The 17,792-nt window shown below is 44.2% G+C and overlaps 1 protein-coding gene across 1 annotated transcript in view; it reads left to right on the forward strand.

Annotated features, from left to right (window-relative positions):
• The first annotated feature begins 722 nt into the window (after positions 1 to 722).
• The window catches only part of LOC135289129 (RNA-binding E3 ubiquitin-protein ligase MEX3C-like), a 70,684-nt gene continuing 53,614 nt past the window's right edge, over positions 723 to 17,792 (forward strand). Inside the window, 1 exon segment of the mRNA XM_064402523.1 lies at positions 723 to 1,514. Coding sequence (XP_064258593.1) covers positions 929 to 1,514 — 586 coding nt within the window. The 5' untranslated portion in view covers positions 723 to 928.

Here is a 17,792-nt window from a genome sequence, read left to right on the forward strand (position 1 = left end):
GGCAGAACTTCAGCTACATCAACTGGCTTCCACCTGCATCTACATTTGATATACCCCATAATCCTTCCGTACTGCCTATTCCTTCAGACAATAGATTCATGTAACTATTTTACAACCAGTATGGACAGAAGTTTGGAGAATTACATATTTTTTATTGACTGCAAAGTCATTATACAAGTCAATCACCTCAAATATGAGCATGGTAGAAAGAACTTGATATTCCTAAAGCAGACTTTATAAAAGCTTTATTGGATTCTAATTTGTAGTATGGGCTATAAATTGTTCAAGCCGCAGTGCTCATACCAATGTCCCTGACACATTGGGCTGCCCTTGAAGATGTTCTGTTTAATAAAGCAACTAACTTCGCGAGAGATCACTTTCAATACATTTATTATGGTTCTATTAATATGTCCACAGCCAATTGCCTTTGCTTTTAGCACAGAGAAGGGAGATGGGCTCTGTTGGGGATGGTATCTGTCAAATCACAGAGCCTTTACCTCAGCAGGGAAACACACAACAAGGTATGAGGGGAAAGAGGGCACGACATCCATCAGAGACGTTTGGGTTTTATTTTTGTCTGTTTTGGGGCTCACCCCGTCTCACCGGACCTTAATTCACAGCACCCCACCGTCCCAGGGCTCACCGAAGCGCTGAGACGGCAGGGTCGAGGGCGGGGCGTCCCCACACCCCGCAGGCCCCATCCATTCCTGGCACCGCCCAGGAACCGGCTTTGCCGCCCAATGGCGATTCGGCGAGCGCGGGGCGGGATCACCTCCTCCCCTCTGATTCCCCTATTCCAGCGCCGTCTGTAGGCCTGCTGTGGGGAGGGTTATGGGGCAAAAGGTGTGTTGAGAGCACGATCCTGGGGCCTGGGTCGTGCTCCTCACGGCATGGCGGCTCTGCGCTGCTAGGCCCTGCCCGGCCTGCCATGCCGAGCAGCAGCGCCGCCGCGGTCTCCTGTGCCGCCGAGCTGCCGCGCCTTCCCCTCCCCCCGCTGCCTCTGCTCCAGCAGCACATCTCCAGCCTCGGCTTCCGCGACCACGGCCTGCCCGCCGGAGGCAGCGGAATGATGGGGGTGGCCCGGCAGCGGGCGGACTTGACGCCGCCGCCCGACTTCCTCGGGGAGCCGAGGCTTGACGGAGCGGGGGAGGCGGCGGCGAGGGGCGAGGGAGATCTGGAGCTGGAGGAAGAGGACGAAGAGGACCACCTGGCCGCGCTTCTGCTGCTCTCCACGTCTTCCTCGCTCTCCCAGCCGCTCCCGCTTCTGCCGGCGTTGGGATCCGTCCTGCTCTCGCCCGCTCTCGATGAGCAGGAGGTAGCGGCCGGGGCGCACGATCCTGAGGGCATGATGGCGGCAATGCTGTCCCACGCTTACGACAGTGGCCTGAGTGGCGGCGGCTCGGTGGACCTCCGCGGCGAGCAGATGGCGTTGCTCTGTGGAAAGAGCATCAACACCACCGAGTGCGTGCCCGTGCCCAGCTCTGACCATGTGGCTGAGATCGTGGGCCGCCAGGGTGAGTGGAGGACTGGATGGGGTGTGGGGCGGCCTGGGCCTGCTGTCCTTCCCCGGGGTTCATGGCAGGTCTCTCCCCGCACAGCCCTGGGGCATGCCCCTTCGAGGCCAGCTGCAGGACCCCCTTGCCTCGGTAGTAACTTTATGCCCCCTGGGGATGACCTCTCCCTCCCAAACCCCGGCTTCCCCATGGGGTATAGGATGCTGGCACCAGGCCAGCCCTGCTTGAGAAGGCGAGAGCAGGGACTGGATTAGCTCAGACCTTCCATTTTTGTTCATTTGAGCTGTAGAATGCAGTGGATAACCTGGCAACGTACAGGTAAGTGTTGGCATAGGCTTTGCTCTTCAGTGACACTTGGCTCGTGGTCTTTAGTGAGAAGCTGACTTTCACTGTAGGAACTTAGTGTTATGTTTTACAAAGGTTTTTGAGTGAAGGGCTTTAATTTGCCTTGGAGAGCAAGGTATGGGCTGACACTGTTCCTACAGCTTTTCATGGTGCTCACTGATTACAAAGAGGAGTCAATGAGATGGAGAAAGGAACCATGTTTAGCCCTCCTCTTTGTGAAAGCCCTTGTCTCTGGGTTATGGCTTCCTGTTGATTGCTGTTGCTACACTCGGTGGGTCTCTATTATGTCATTAGGATGAGGTCATATCAGTGATGTCACCTTCATTCTGTCCCTTTCATATGGTCTTGTGGGAGTGGTGCTTGGAGGAGTTAAATGTTTTGCACCATCTTTCTAGTGGTGAAGCTAATTTTAAAAGCCCTTTTTATATATTGGAAGAAGCACTGAGCAGTGTCAAGTGTAGGTGTGGAAACACAGACAATGAAGTTGCCACTCTCTCTTCCCCTTCTGTGTTATTTTTTATTGTTTTGGGGGTGGTGTGTCTCATTTGCTGATGAGTTTTGATAATAAGCAGTTATGCTGCCTAGTCTCTCTACACCAGTGTGGCTTGGGATTATTTTTTTCCCTTGAGTATGGAAGAAATTGTAAGATTGGTCTAAACCAATGTGGTACTAAAGAAAGGCCCACCGAGCACCAATGCTTAGGCGAAGTTGTTTTCTCTATGTTTATTTTAAGTTTTTAGCAGTTAAGGGTGGGGTTTTTGCTGTATGTGTCAAAGGAGAATAGAAGGCTGTGCAGCAGAAATTTTCAGGTAGCTTCCTCTGATGCAGACAAGTCTATTCTGTTCAAGCAGAAAATATCTTTTCCAAGAAATGGTGTTTCAATGTCTTAAGACTGTTCATGTGTCACTGGGGATGGTGGGCAGAGGAGAGGGGGGGTGGGTGGAAAACAGAACTGAAAACCATGATTGCTACAGTTCTCTAAAGGAAAAATAGAAACTACCGGGCTTCAAGGACTGATTAGACTGCCATGTTTATTCTCCACCAGATCAGGGTTGTTTTCTGTAGTATGTTTTTCCATACTTTGAGTCACTTAAAGACAAGATAATGGGGTTTGCATAAAAATAGGATCATTGTTCCTGAGGGTTCATTTGCTGCTTCTGCTTTTATTTTTCATCTGGTGTCATGCTGTTTGGCTTGTGATAAAATATTTAGTCTTGATGGGGAGGGATTTTATAATACCAAGAATTAGGGCTATAAAAGAGGAAGGAGCAGGAGTGGAGGGAGCACTAAAAAAATTGTTACCAAATATAATTGCATGAAAACTTTGTACAAGGAGGCCCTTCAAAATTCTCATTCATGGGAGACTTATGCTTAAAGACTGCCTCATGTAAGTTGTATTAGTTCCACTAAATATTTGTCAAATGTCTTAAGACATACTAGTCCTTGCATCTTCTTTTATGGTACAGAACTCTGCTGGCTCATTGCATAGGTTCGAGGCTCTTGCTTTCTTATCCACTTGCTTTGCATGTGTTTGTGCCCTAGCCCACAAACTGTTTTCAGTTGTAGTGCAGCTTGGTCTGCCTTGAGCAAGGCTGGTCAGAGCTGCATCCTTCACAGATCATTCTGCTCTCTGTAAAAATGAAGATGCATATTCTCTTCCTAGCAGACATCCTAACCAGCTGGTTACATTATACTTTCCACTAAACCAGGTTGTGCAAAGCCCCATCCAACCTGGCCTTGAACACTTCCAGGGATGGGGCATCCACAGCTGCTCTAGGCAACCTGTTCCAGTACCTCACCACCCTCACAGGAAATTGGAATTTGGAATTTCTTCCAAATATCTAATTTAAACCTACTCTCAGTTTGGATCCATTCCCTCTTGTTGTCACTACATGCTCTTGTAAATAGTCTCTTTCCATCTTTCTTGTAGGCTCCCTTCAGGTACTGGAGGGCCACAATTAGGTCACCCCAAAGCCTTCTTTTTTCCAGGCTCAACAATCCCAATTCTCTTACCCTTTTCTCATAGAAGAGGTGCTTCATCCCTGTAACCTTGGTGGTCTCCTCTGGACTCCAACAGGTCACTGTCATTCCTGTGCTCGGGACCCCAGAACTGTATGTAGCACTTCAGGTGGGGTTTCATGAGAGCAGAGGGACAGAATCGCCTCTCTTGCCTTGCTGCCCAGGCTGCTTTTGATGCAGCCCAGGATACAGTTGGCTTTCTGGGCTGTAAGTGCACATTGCTGGCTCATGTCCAGCCTCTCATCCACCAGCACCACCAAGTCCTTCTTGGCAGGGCTGCTCTTGATCTCTTTATCCCCCAGTCTGGATTGTCCTGACCCAGGTGCAGAACCTTGCACTTGGTCCTGTTGAACCTCATGAGATTCTCATGGGCCCACTTCTCAAGTTTGTCCAGGCCCCTCTGGATGGCATCTCATCCCTCAGGTGTGTCAACAGCACCACTCAGCTTGGTGACATTTGCAAATTTGCTGAGGGTGCACTCAATCCCTTTGTCTATGTCATTAATGAAGATATTAAATAACACTGGTCCCTGTACAGACCCCTGAGGGACACCACTTTTCACTGATATCCATCAGGACTCTGAGCTGTTGACTGCTACCTTCTGGATGCAACTGTCCAACCAATTTCTTATCCATTTAACAGTCCACTCATCCAATCCATCTCTTTCCAATTAAGAGAGAACGATGTTGTGTGGGACTCTGTCACAGACCTTACAGAAGTCCAGATAGATGACATCTGTAGCCCTTCCCTTGTGCACTGATGTAGTCACTCCATCATAGAAGGCCACTAAGTTGGTCAGGCAGGACTTGCCCTTGGTAAAGCCATGGTGTTTGTCCTGAATCACCTCCTTGTCTTCCATGTGCCTTAGCATAGCTTCTAGGAGGACCTATTCCATGATCTTCCCAGGATTATCTTGAATGAATTCAGATAAGTTTTATGCCAGACTCTTCTGTACTGCAGTACTTTAATATCTAATTATGTAAGGGTGATGAGACTGAAATGCTACTTCTGATAGATTTCCACAAAAATTAAGTTTATATTCTTTCTGTTGCTGTCTGAGGTATAAAAAGAACTTGAAAGTCTGCAGCCTAAAAACATCAGCTCTGAAATACCAGGAATGCTGAGTTTGATCTAGGCTTTGCTTGAGGCCTCATTGCTGTGTTTGAGAGCATGTTTTTTGTAAGTCCTAACTGAAAAAGTAATGATAACCAGAATTCCATGGTATTCTTTATCCAAATTTAATTTTTTTGCACAGTGGAAGAGAATCTCTAGACACTTTATCAGACCAAAGGAGCTTCTGAGTTTTAAGCAAACTGTAAACAAGCAAAGACCTTATGGTGCATGCATTTAACATTTTTTCGATTGCGTGTGAGTTTCAGAAATAAATATAGCACTTAAGGCAGTGGTGTTCCAACAGCCCTGCTCTAGGTTGCTGGATTCCAGATTAGAATCATAGAATGGTTTGGGTTGGAAGGGCCCTTAAAGATCATCTAGTTCCGACCCTCCCCTGCCATGGGTGGGGGTGCCTTTCACTAGATCAGGTTGCTCAGGGTCCTATCCAACCTGGCCCTGAACACTTGCAGGAATGGGGCATCCACAACTTCTTTGGACAATTTGTTCCAGTGCTTCACCACTGTTTGAATAAAGAATTTCTTCCTAACATCTCTAAACCTGCCCTCTTTCAGTTTAAAACCATTGCCCCTTTTCCTGTCACTATCTGCTTGTATAAAGAGCCCCTCTCCCTCCTTTTAATAAACCCCCTTTAGCTACTGGAAGGCTGCAATGAGGTCTCTCCGAAGCCTTCTCCTCTCCATGCTGGACAATCCCATGCCTTTCTTCATAGGAGAGAGGTGCACCAATCCTCTGATCATCTTTGTGGCCACCTCTGGACCCACTCTTAACAGGTCCATATCTTTCTTGTGCTGAGGACCTCAGACCTGGACATGATACTCCAGGTGGGATCTCAGAAGGGCAGAGTAGAGGGGGAGAATCACCTCCCTTGACCTGCTCGGCATGCGTCTTTTGCTGCAGCCCAGGGTCTCGTGTGGGCATTTTTGCTGGTAGCTGTGCTCAGATGTGGGATGCCACAGCTATAGAAGGTGTGGAGTGCTTGAAATGTACCTTGTGGTTGATAGTTGAAACTATGTTAGAAGTTGCTGGGTTACTGTGACAGTTCAATGTGTTGCTGCTGGAAGCATTTACATCACTGGAAAAGGATTAAGACTTTAATGAATAAGTGCTCCTTAAAAGTTGTGTATTATTTCTAAAACCTGGCAGGTTTTTGTGCCTTTGTTTTCTTTTTTTTTTTTAAGTTGTTTTTATTAATCTTAAGTGTTCTCAGCCTTTTCTTATTCCCCTTGCCCCTCGAGAAATGAAGTTGACAGACACTTTTTGGGGTAGTGCAATATATTTTTGTGTAGTCTTTGAGGTAGCAAAATCTCAAAGGTGAACAACAAAGGAAAAGATTTTTGTATCCTTTTATTCTTTCAAAGGCATGTGACTGGGAGCCAAGAAAACTAGATTCCATTCCTGGCAGTGTATAGGCTTCCTGTGTGAATTTGAACTAGCTGTTGAATCCACCCTTTGCTAACTTGGCCAGTCATCATGCTGAGCAGAAAAGCATTATTTTGCTGTCAGCAGCTAAAAATCCTGCATGCACAAACTTGCACTGGTTTAAAAAACTAAAATCAAGTTAGAGAAAGTGCTCTTGAGAAGTGGTAGCAAGAAAGCTGAGTTGCTGAGGAGGTGACCTTGTTTGCATGAGAAAAGCTGGAATTAAATAAGCAGATATCCAGACTTAAAAAGCTTTAGGAGGTTTAACTTAGAAGGTTTTGTTTTAATCTCTAAATCATGTGAAGGACTTGTGAAAGTCTTCTGTGGATCAACTGAAAACTGTTTCCCTTCTGTATAGTTGGTGATGCTAAGTCTTCAGTGCCTCCTGCACTTTGCACTTGAAGTAAGACACATTTAAACACTAAAATCTCTTTTGAATAATGCAAAAAGAGGGGTAGTGTCTAAAGACAAACAGAAGTCCCTTCCAGCATCTTTCAGGTTAAAGTCTGTCCTTTAGACATGCTGTATCCCTGAGTATATTGACTGTCTTCAGATAGTGATTGCTGGAATATGTTTAATACATTCCAGTGTTTTGACTTTCCAAGTAATGTGATTTTTCTGAGTGTTTATATCCTCTATAAAACTGACAATAGTGGGTTTTCTCCCTAAAACATCACTAGAGTTGGGAGCTGCTTAACTCTAAAGCAACACTTTTATGCAGATTTAATGATCCTGGACTCTTTTTTGTTCTTTGTTTTTGAATGTGGGCTCTTGAGCAAAATATTACTTTGCTTAAAATAATCCTGAAAATTGAAACAAAACCGTAATTCTGATAAGTTGGTAGCTGATAACTATCTAACATAGCTGAACAGCCAAATAAAAGCAATAGCTATCACTCAGGTAGTGGAAAAGTGCTAAAGCAACCCTAGAGCTATATATATTATAATAAAATATAATAATAGTAATATAATCCTAGACCTTATATTAGGATATCTATGTATTTAGCTATTGAGGGATTAATTATAGTCCTTTCAAAAAATACCAAATATCTGGTTTTATCTCTCAATGTGTTGTGATAATAGTATTACTGAATTATTGACAGTACTTCTATAACCTTGACTGGTTATTAATTACCCGTAAGGAGTAGTCAGCATAAGCATAGCTAACTAACCTGAATTGCATGTTTGTTGGTTTTTGGGGTTTTTTTAAACTGGATTCTTAAGATTTCTACTTTCATGGATAAGTTTAATTTGTATGACAGTTGTCATGTATCTCGGTGCCAACTGATTGCCACAGACAAAAAAGACCACAGGTTCAACTAACTTAAGTGAAAAAGGCAATTACACTTAATATTATTTTTTTTGCATCTTCTATAATAAGCCAGTTATTAAATGTTATATTAAATGGCTTGTTCTAAAGACTGAAATAAAACTTGAGGTATTTGTTGAAAAGCTATTTTTCTAGGTAGTTGAAGTCTTGTAATTTTTAGAGTTTGGAACTTCAAGATCTGAAACATGTGAGCATAATGTGGCCTGGCATAATCTGAAATTACTGCTGTATTTTCAGTGACCTATTGCTCTGATACCATGTAACAAGTGTGATTTCAGTTATGTTATTTGTCATTTTTGCTATAATGCAGCTTCTGCCGGGGTATCCCCGATGGGCTGCAACAGGGTCTGGATAGCGCAGTCCTGTTCAGCACAGCCTGTCCAAGTTCCCAAGCAGCTCTTCAGCTGCAGGCAGCCTTAGCAAGCTCAGGTCTCAGTCATTTCAGCTCTTTAGCGATTATCAGCTCTTTGTGAATTCATCTCTTTTAGCTTGCTAAGTGCCGGGCAGATGCAGGGAGAGAGAGGAGAAGCGCTGTGTGAGGTTCCACAGGAAAGTCTTTATTGGGGTCTTCTACAAAGGTTCTCAGGGACAGCTCTTCTGCCAAACTGGGCAGAAGTAGGGGTTTATATACATTACAGAGGTTTTAGAAATTGTCCAGTAGTAAGGGTCAAGGGAAAGTGACCTATAGTCTTACAGAGAGATAAGCAAGGGTCCGAAAGGCAGAAGAAGGGGCTTCTAAGGTCCAGTCATCATGACTAGGCATTTCCTATCTTAGGCTGCTGACCGCCAGGGAAGCCTTGCAGGCCCTGGGCCTGCTACAACTCCATTTTCTGTATTTAGAAAAAAAGGTGTTCCCTGTAGTTCTTGTAAAACAATGGAAAAGGCATGAGGACATACCTAATACAATGACAATTACAAGGAAAATCCACAACATTCCCTTAACCAAAGATGCAAACCATCCTGTTAATCCCCATTGACCGAAAAGGTCATTGACCCAGTCTGGGTTGTTTTCTACTTTTAAGTCCTTCACAAGTTCCTTCAGTTTCTGGATGTTGGCGTGGATGGATTCTGAGCGTGAAGAGAGATTGTAGGAACACATCCCTTCGAAGTCTTGGCAGCCATGTCTGTGGACAAGCAGCAGGAAGTCAATCGGTGCTCGATTTTGAAGTGATGCATGTCTTGTGGTTTCTTCTTCCTTTAAAAGATCACTCAGGGCAGCAGATGTAGCGTTGGCTTGCTTACTGAGCCAGCACCCGAGGTGATTCATTTCACCAAGGGCTTCAGCTGCAGCTACCCATGGTAGAAACAGGGAGACAGCAATCTTTTTTGGCTTATTCCAATCATATAATTTGGGATCGCAATTTTCATCAAATTCCATGTAGGATCTTTTGTGGTGTTTCAATTCGCTTTCTTTTTTCCAATTATGTAACAAGGTGATATTTGGAGTAAGGGTAGAAAGTTTTCCAAGGGTACAGGGACCTTCCTGTAGTTGTGAGGGGATCCCAGCCCATACTTGGTCACCACAGATGAGAAACGTTCCCTTGGGTAATACTTTGGGGTGGAGAGAGGACACAGAGATCACACGAGCAGTGTAATTACACCAATCGGGAGGGTTATAGGCTTTGTTAACTGGCTATGTCTTTTTGGTATGTGTTTTTTGTCTGGTCAGTTTCTGGCCAATTATTTTTTGGATGTCGAAAGTAAAATTTGACACAGTATGTTGCCTTGGAGGACCCCAACAGGTCCAATTCTTGGGGTTCCTCTAGAGCATCAGGCAACATTTTTGTCCACTTGTCCCAAGTATCTACCAGGTTGGGTCTCTTACCTGTGGTGTGGAGGAGCTCTGAGTTATAGACGGGCCAGTCATCGGCTACGAAGGGAATTCCTACCAGACATGTGGAAAGTGGGTTATCAATGCTTCCCATGGATAAGTGTATGTTATCCTGTTTTAATGTCCCTTGCTAAGGTTACCCAGACATTATGGCCAGGCTGTGGGCTAACCCAACCGATGGTATACGGTACGGTGAAGAACATCCAGGCAGCAGTGAGGATAGCACCAACGGAGATATTCTTCATCTCTGGACAGGAATAGGGCTTCTGATAGGGAATATAAGCAAAATTTGTTATCTTTATGGTGGGAGGGGAGGATTAGGGTTTTCTCCCTTATTCCTTTCCTCTGTTCCTTCCCCTCCTCCCCCTTTTTTTTCTTCTCTGTAAGCTAAAGGTGGGGAATGGGTGTAAAGTTGGGGGTTTTGGGTAAGAGTTGAGAAAGGCGAATAATAGTGGTTTTAGGGTAAAAAGGGTAATAACATATAATTCAGAGAACAATTGTGTTTTCAAGCTGTGTCTGGCTTATGGCTTGATGCCGCAGAATGCTGTTCAGTTTTCTGTTTTGTCTGCTGTCGCGTGATGGGATGGTCTTTTCCTCTGTATGTGGACATTTGGCGATGTCTTCATCTCCAAGCAGAACTGGTTTGGTTTTGAGGAGGTCTTGTGTTTGACTCAGGGGAATTCTTGTCAGTGCATGTGGGAGTGGTATTTGCAGTGCCTAGGTATGGTTTTATGTTTTTCCCTGGGTACCATCTTGGACCAGATAGTAGTCGAACACACGCATACCCTCTTCCTCAGGTAATCAATTGGAAAGGTCCAGAAATTTGATGTGTTTCTGGGTCCTTCACTAGCACAGGTGGTTTCTCCGTGAGCTTTGCTTGGGTGGTATTTGCAAAGTGGCAAAGTATTGGTGGATCAGGCTCTGATGTTGTACAGTTCAGGAAGTTGATGACATAGAGAGCCTTGTAAAGTCTTTCAACTGGAGATATGATTTTTGTTTCTCTTTGCTGCTGATTGAGGACTTTTTTGAGGGTTTGATGTGTCCTTTCTATGATGGATTGTACTGTGGGGTTTGCAGGTATGCCTTTCTTGTGTTCTATTCCCCACTCGCTGAAGAACTCGTTTAACCTACAAGAGGTATAGGCAGGTCCATTGTCTGTTTTGATCTCCTTTGGTACTCCTAGGGTCACGAAGGCAAGGAGGAAATGTTTTATAATGTGCTGCGCAGTTTCTCCTGGATGAGCTGATGCAAACACTGCTCCAGAAAACGTATTGATCGACACGTGCACATATTTTGACCTTTAAAAAGTGGGAAGTGGGTCACATATGTCTGCCACAGATGGCAGCTGTTCAAACCTCGGGGATTGACTCTGGTCCCCATAGATGGTATCTGGTAGTTTTGACAGTTCGGGCATGTGGCAACAATAGCTTTTGCTTGATCTTTTGAAAGCTTGAACATTCTGATAAGAGCAGGCACATTTTGATGAAAAAATGCATGTGACAACTTTGCCTGGGCAAAGATGTTAGGGACATTAGCAGTCTCTATTGCCATGGCTAATGCATCCGCTTTCCTATTCCCTTCTGTGATAATACCTGGGAGGTCAGTGTGTGACCTCACATGCATTATATGGTAAGGTTACTTTCTGTGGGAGATTAAGTGTGTTAATGTAGAAATCAATTGGTATAACTTTGGATTGGAAACCTCTTTGAGAAGAGCATGTTCTGCTCTCATAGCTATGCCAGCAACATAAGCTGAATCTGTGACCAGATTCAAGGGTTCGTCTTTGAATTTCTCAAAGGCTCTGACAACAGCTGCGAACTCTGCAAACTGTGGAGATCCCTCCACTATTTCTATGTCAGACTCCCATTTTTGGGTCTTAGGGTCTTTCCATGTCATTACAGACTTGTGGAATGACCCTGAGCCATCTGTAAAGATGGTTAGAGCTTTGAGAGGTGTTTTACTTTGGACTAATTTTGGGGTCAGATGTAAGGTTACATCATGATTAAAAAGCTTATGTTTTGGAATATGTACTGAAATTTGGCCTGTATAGCTATCTAGTATGGATGGAATGTAGAGATAGTGAAGGTAATCTCATCCCTAAGGGGTTACAGCTGTGTTAATTACCAAGAATTAGGAACAGGTCTGCCTTTAATAGGCCACAGCTAAATCAAATTAGGAAGGGTATTGTAAAGGAGTAGGTTAGGTGGTCGGTAAGGGAGTTAGAGTTTGTTGGCTGTGCTGTGAACAATAAGGAGTCAGTACTGCGAGGAGCTGCCCATGAAAAATCACCTAGAAGGTATGGAACTTTTGCAATAAGATGACAACAATCTAGGGCAAACTGGAGGTTTTCATTGGTCTGGAGCAAATGCTCCAGGTCCCCAGTGGTCAGTGGCAAGTATATGCATGTGAACTCACCCTGCAAGAGAGCAGAGGCAAGTTCTAGCCTTTTTATTACATGTGCCATGATTTCTTGGAAGGTGGTAATTGTCTTTGTAGGTTGGTTATTTGTAAAGATCCATTCCAGTGTTAGTAAAGGGTCTCGAAGTTGAGTGTCCCATTGGAAAATCAGTCCATAGAACCGAGGTGCTTTTCCCAAAATGATGAACTGGAAAGGTAGGCTTGGGCTCGAAGCGATGGGCTTTGCATGAAGACAGGGCTTCTTGGACCTTGGTGATGGCATCTTGGGCTTCTGGTGTGAGAGTGCGTAGAGAGTCCAGGTCCTCGTTGCCACTAAGAAGGTTGAACAGGAGAGCGAGGTCTTCTGTTGTAATTCCTAGCAGTGGAGGTAGCCAGTTGATGGATCCGCACAGACTGTGTAATTCTCTCAGGGTTTTTGGGTCGGCTCGGATGGTGAGCTGCTGGGGTGCGATTGTCCTTTCACAGATCTGGAATCCAAGGTAAGTCTATGGGTTGATGTATTGTATTGTCTTCACGGATCTCGAATCCTGCCTTTTCTATGGTTTCAATAGTCTTTTTAACTGCTTTGTCTAAGTAAGCTTTTTCTGATGCACAGACTAGGATATCATCCATATAGTGGTGGATTATTGCATCTGGGAATAGGTTCTGGAGGGGAGACAGGATGTGAGCAACGTACCACTGGCATATAGTGGGACTGTTCTTTAGTCCTTGGGGAAGAAAACGCCAATGATATCTTTTGAGTGGAGCCTCTCTGATAAGAGAGGGAGCAGAGAAAGCAAACCATGGAGTGTCCTGGGGGTGCAGTGGAATGCTGAAGAAACAGTCTTTAATATCTATGATAGCAAGTGTCCAGTCTCTAGGCAGCATCGATGGTGAGGGTAGGCCAAGCTGGAGGGGGCCCATGTCCTCAATGACCTCATTGATTTTGGAAAGGTCGTCGAGGAGCCTCCTGTCCGTTCCAGGCTTTTGCAGTACAAAGACTGGCGAATTCCAAGGGCTGGTGGTCTCTACGATGTGGCCTTTGGCAAGGTGTTCTTCCACAAGGGCTTGTAGTGCGCGCAGTTTGTCTTTAGAGAGGGGCCACTGTTCGATCCAGATCGGGTCTTGGCATTTCCAGGTGAGCCGAGGGGTATCTGGTAGTGCGCGTTCCTCAGTGGCCCCAATTAGAAATCCCAACAGGGAATACGTAGAGAAGCCCCACATTGGGATACAATATCCCTACCCCAAAGGATGTTTGGGGCCCTTGCCATGAATGGGTGGATGGTTGCCAACTTGCCTTCTGGCCCTTCGACAAGGATGTTATTCTTGCTTCGTACAGAAACTGTAGCTCCACCGATCCCTAAAATCATGCCTGCTACCGGTTGTAGTTCCCAGTGTGCTGGCCATTCTGAGCGAGCGATGATGGTCACGTCAGCATCGGTGTCCAGCATCCGTAGTCGGTGAATCTTCTCTCCTCTGCAGGTTAGACCACATGCCATGGTAGGCTTACTTGGTCCCACAACTTGTGCCCACATTGCTGTAGGATTGAGAGGAAGCTGTTCCCTGTGATTCTTTGGGAGTACAAAGGCTTGTGTGATTGGAGTTCCCCTTGAAAGGAAAAATGGTAAGTATGCAGTACACCTGGACAGATTTCTTGTCCCAAGTGCACTGTTTGTACTTCTGGAACAACAAAGATTTCCTTTGGGCTATGGAGAGTGTCACCTATAATTAAGATGTCAAAAGGACCACCTTTTGGCCATGTTTGCCTGTGGGAACATGATAAACATCCTTATTATTAAAATCAATGGACAGAGCAATTACCAGCTGGCGATGGGTTCCTATCTGTATTGCTCCGTGTGTTGGGTCCTCTTCATGTGGTCCGGAATCTCCTGGGATGATGTGTGGCTGGGTCTGGATGGCCTTTGATTTGCTGTCTTTGCGTGGGGCCTGACCATGTTCCGCTGGCTGTTTCCTGAACGGTGCTGGTAGTGCTGCTGATTCTGGGGTCTTTGTTAGGTGTTATGGGGGTTTCGGGTAGGTGACCTCTCTGGACAGTCCTTTATAAAATGTCCACATTCTCTGCAGTGAAGACAGCGGGCCTGGTCTTTAGAAGCCATTACTGCATATGCACCAGAAACTCCTTCTTCAATACCCTTAGCAACTGCTTGGGCCACTGTATTTTCAGGGGATAAATGGTGTGTACAGCTTTCTAGCATTTGCTCTATGGTAGGTTCTGTATCCAAGGGTAGGGCCCTCAGAATTGTTTTACATATTTTGTTCAAGTTACTCATGGCAAGCTTGCACAACAGTTCTTTTCTTGCCTCTGTGCTGTTTTTCCAGAGCATCCTTTATTCTGTCCACAAATTTGATAAAGCTTTTATCTACTCCTTGTTTAATATTAGAAAAGTGTTGGGTAGGAATAGAGTCATCAGGGGTAAGAAGTAAGGAGGTTTTTTCTGCAATAGCCACATCTTGTTGTGCTGCCTTAGGTAAGGTATCAGCTTGGTCAGAGGGTTTCTGTAAATCCCCTTCCCCAGCCAGCTGTTTGACTGTAAAATCTGGCCTATCAGCATGTGTGGCATAGGTGTGTGATAATGTTTTTAATTGTCTTTTCCAATGCCTTTCCCATAACATATATTCTGCTGGGGAAAGAAGGCAGTGGGCAATATTTTTAATATTGTGGGGTACTAAAACATGTGCTGCGAACATGGCTTCTAGGAAATTTCTAAAAATATGTGAACTATCATGTTCTTTGGCTATATTTCTTAGTTCTATACGTTGTTTATTTGTGTTAGGTTCCTACGTGTTTCTAGTAGTGGCTCCACTTCTTTTTCCCTTTTTATAATTGTGAAAAATGCCAATTACTTGTTTTTAAATTTTTAAAAGTTTTAATAGATATAAGATGGTTACAAAAATAGCAATATACTTAGAGTAATAAAAATTTTAACAATCGAGGTTAGGACAATACAAGACAAAAAGAACAAAGAGTTACGGATGGTCCGGGTACCTTTTCCAGGTAAAATAATCCCAAAAAAGGACACCCGTTAACAAAGGATTAACCCTTAAAAGTTATAGCCTGTTGCATATTCATATAATTCATACATGATGCATAAATTCCATTCAAATAAAGGAGTCTGTCTGTTCATCATCAACTTCTCCTCTTAATCTTAGGGCGTTTTTTTGACTGAACCAGGCGGGAAGAAGTTCGTTTCTCCTGATAAAAGAGCAATAAATTCTCTTTCTCTGAAAGATTTAGGTGTCCTGCAGCCGCCATCTGGTGGGAGCACCTCATTCCTTTCTAAAAAGAAAACATTCCACATACATAGTTCCTATTTTAACTACAAAGGTTACCTTTTAACTATGAAACTACATTTACCATACTGTTAAAATGTTAATACAGCACTACTAATCAATACAACATAATACATATAGTAAATATCTGCATAGAGCCATATAATATGCACTTTTCACAATAATCTACTGGGAAGGAATTAATTTTCTGAGCCCGCTCCCAGTCCCCTGCCTGAGTTGCTTCCGTTTTTATTAGAACCCATGGATCAATGTCCTCTGTATCAGAATCAGTCACTGTCACTGCTGTCCTCAGAAGAGGAGTGAGAGCGAGCAGGCAGTGCCCTATGCTTTTAATGGTGTGTTGGAGCAAACTTTTGCAGAGGTGTATGTGGCTGGAGGGAATGTGAGGTGGCACATGGCAGAGCTTGGCTAGAGGGAGGCAGCAGTGGGGCTGGAATGGCAGCACCACAGGTGGCACAGCATTCACAGGACTGGGACGCGTGGGGGAAGTGGGGTGCTACTGTTACAGGCAACAACCAGATAAGGCCAAATGAATAATTTGAGAAAGCCATATTAAAATTCAAAGAAGATAGATTTTATTTCGCGAATCGAAATACAATCTTTGCCAGTCATAATCAAAGGGACAGCGCCGAGCCAGGGACTCGACACTGGGTGAATACAGATCTGACCCCCTTTCGCATCAGATCTACCGAGTTCATGAAGTCTGTCTGGTGAGCCACAGTTATATACTGTTTTTCTTGCCCGGAGCGAAGTTTCCTTTGTTTCTTTCTCTTTTTCTGAATATTCATGCGGTTCTCATCCCTTGTCCGGTGTTGGAAGAATCTTATCCTCGAGTAGACAGAACAACGTCTGGGGAAGGATTCGAATATTCATGTAGTCCTCTGTCCTCCGTGTCTGGTGTCCGCGGAATTCTGTTTCCTGCTCAGACAAACTGCCTTGGGAAAAACAATACTGTGTCCCAGAACCAATGCATGTAAAGTCCGAGTTACTGGAACTGGGTATTTACATGCTAGTCCAGGGCTGTCCTCGGTTATCTACAGTCGTTATTGGCCGATGATGGCTTCGGTGTTCTGAGACTCCTCAGAGTTTCTGCAAGAGCTAATCCCTTCACTTGCTAATTTGGACTTCTATTTAGTGAACACCTGTGTGTGTTACAATCTAGTGAGGTAATCGATTTCCCAACTCCTATGTAATATTTCTAAAACCTGGATGCTTTCTGTAACATACATTCTAAAAGCATGATTCGATATGTATTTCTATAAGTAAGAACATATTTATATTTATATGAGCACAAATTTAATACATTTATCACACTACTGTGTGAAATAAATGGGCAGGAGATCTTTCTCCTTTTTAATGCCTTTATTAAGAAGAATCAGCTCAGGTGGGAAGAAATCGATGGGTCGCGCCCACGCCGCCATTGCTCCCAGGCATGGCACGGAGGAGGAGGGTGATGCAGCTTTGTCCACTGGTCTGCAGACAGAGCTGGGGATTCTGTCCTCACGGGAGAGTAGCAGATTACTGGCTTTTTTGTCTAACACCCCGGGGCGTCTCTTTAATCAACATCTTTTCAGGTTAGGGTGAGAAGAAAAAAAGGATCCAAGCAGGTACTGGACTACGCTCCCATCCTTAGGCGTCACTTAGGTCACTTGTTGGCTTATAATTTTAGGGGTTTTCCTGGGAAAACTGTAAAAATTTGGGGCGCAATGCATTTCTCATCTGCATACTGGCTCTGATGTCACTCCTATTCTCTTCATGCCTGGAGGGTCTGTCCCAGTGTCCCTTCCTGGCAAGCGGCCAGCATCAGGGGGACAATGGTTAATCACCCGCCATTAACAGGTAATTGAAGAACTCCTCTTTAGCAGTGAAACTAGCTTACAGCAACTGGTCTGACTTGTTTTTTAACTCTGCCACCTAAAAAAAATAGATAGCTTTCTATTCATAACAGTCCCCCCTCTATTTCTTTGACCAGGCTTAAGCTTAAGCTTGCATCAACATATAATTTTTGGCTCATTGACATAGAATTTCCTATATTTTTTGTATTGATTATAAATTTCCTGAGCACTCTGGTGATCATATTTACCAAACTTCATTACCTTTTTTGGTTTTTTCAGGTTAATTTCTTTAGAGATCCTTAGGTTATTCTGTACAGCAGATGTCACTATTTTTGTTAAACAGGGAAATAAGAACAGACTAACAAGTGTACACACAGTGAAGGTTATAGTTTTCCAACTTTTTTTGAAAGTCCATAGATTATCCCACCAACTGGAATCAAGTGTAGGAGTCCTTTGATTTCTTAAATATGCTAGTTTTCTTATTTTGTTTAAGGTGTTTCTAATGACTGCTACAATTAATTTGATTTGATAAATTACTGTTTTGGTTTGGTGGAGTTGGTCATTAATGTGATGAAGAACTAATGCGGTCTGATTAGATATTACTTCTAATTCTGATTGTAGTTTCAAAATTTTGTTTAACATATATTGCTTCTTCAG

Source organism: Passer domesticus, chromosome W, assembly GCF_036417665.1.
Source record: "Passer domesticus isolate bPasDom1 chromosome W, bPasDom1.hap1, whole genome shotgun sequence".
Taxonomy (NCBI): domain Eukaryota; kingdom Metazoa; phylum Chordata; class Aves; order Passeriformes; family Passeridae; genus Passer; species Passer domesticus.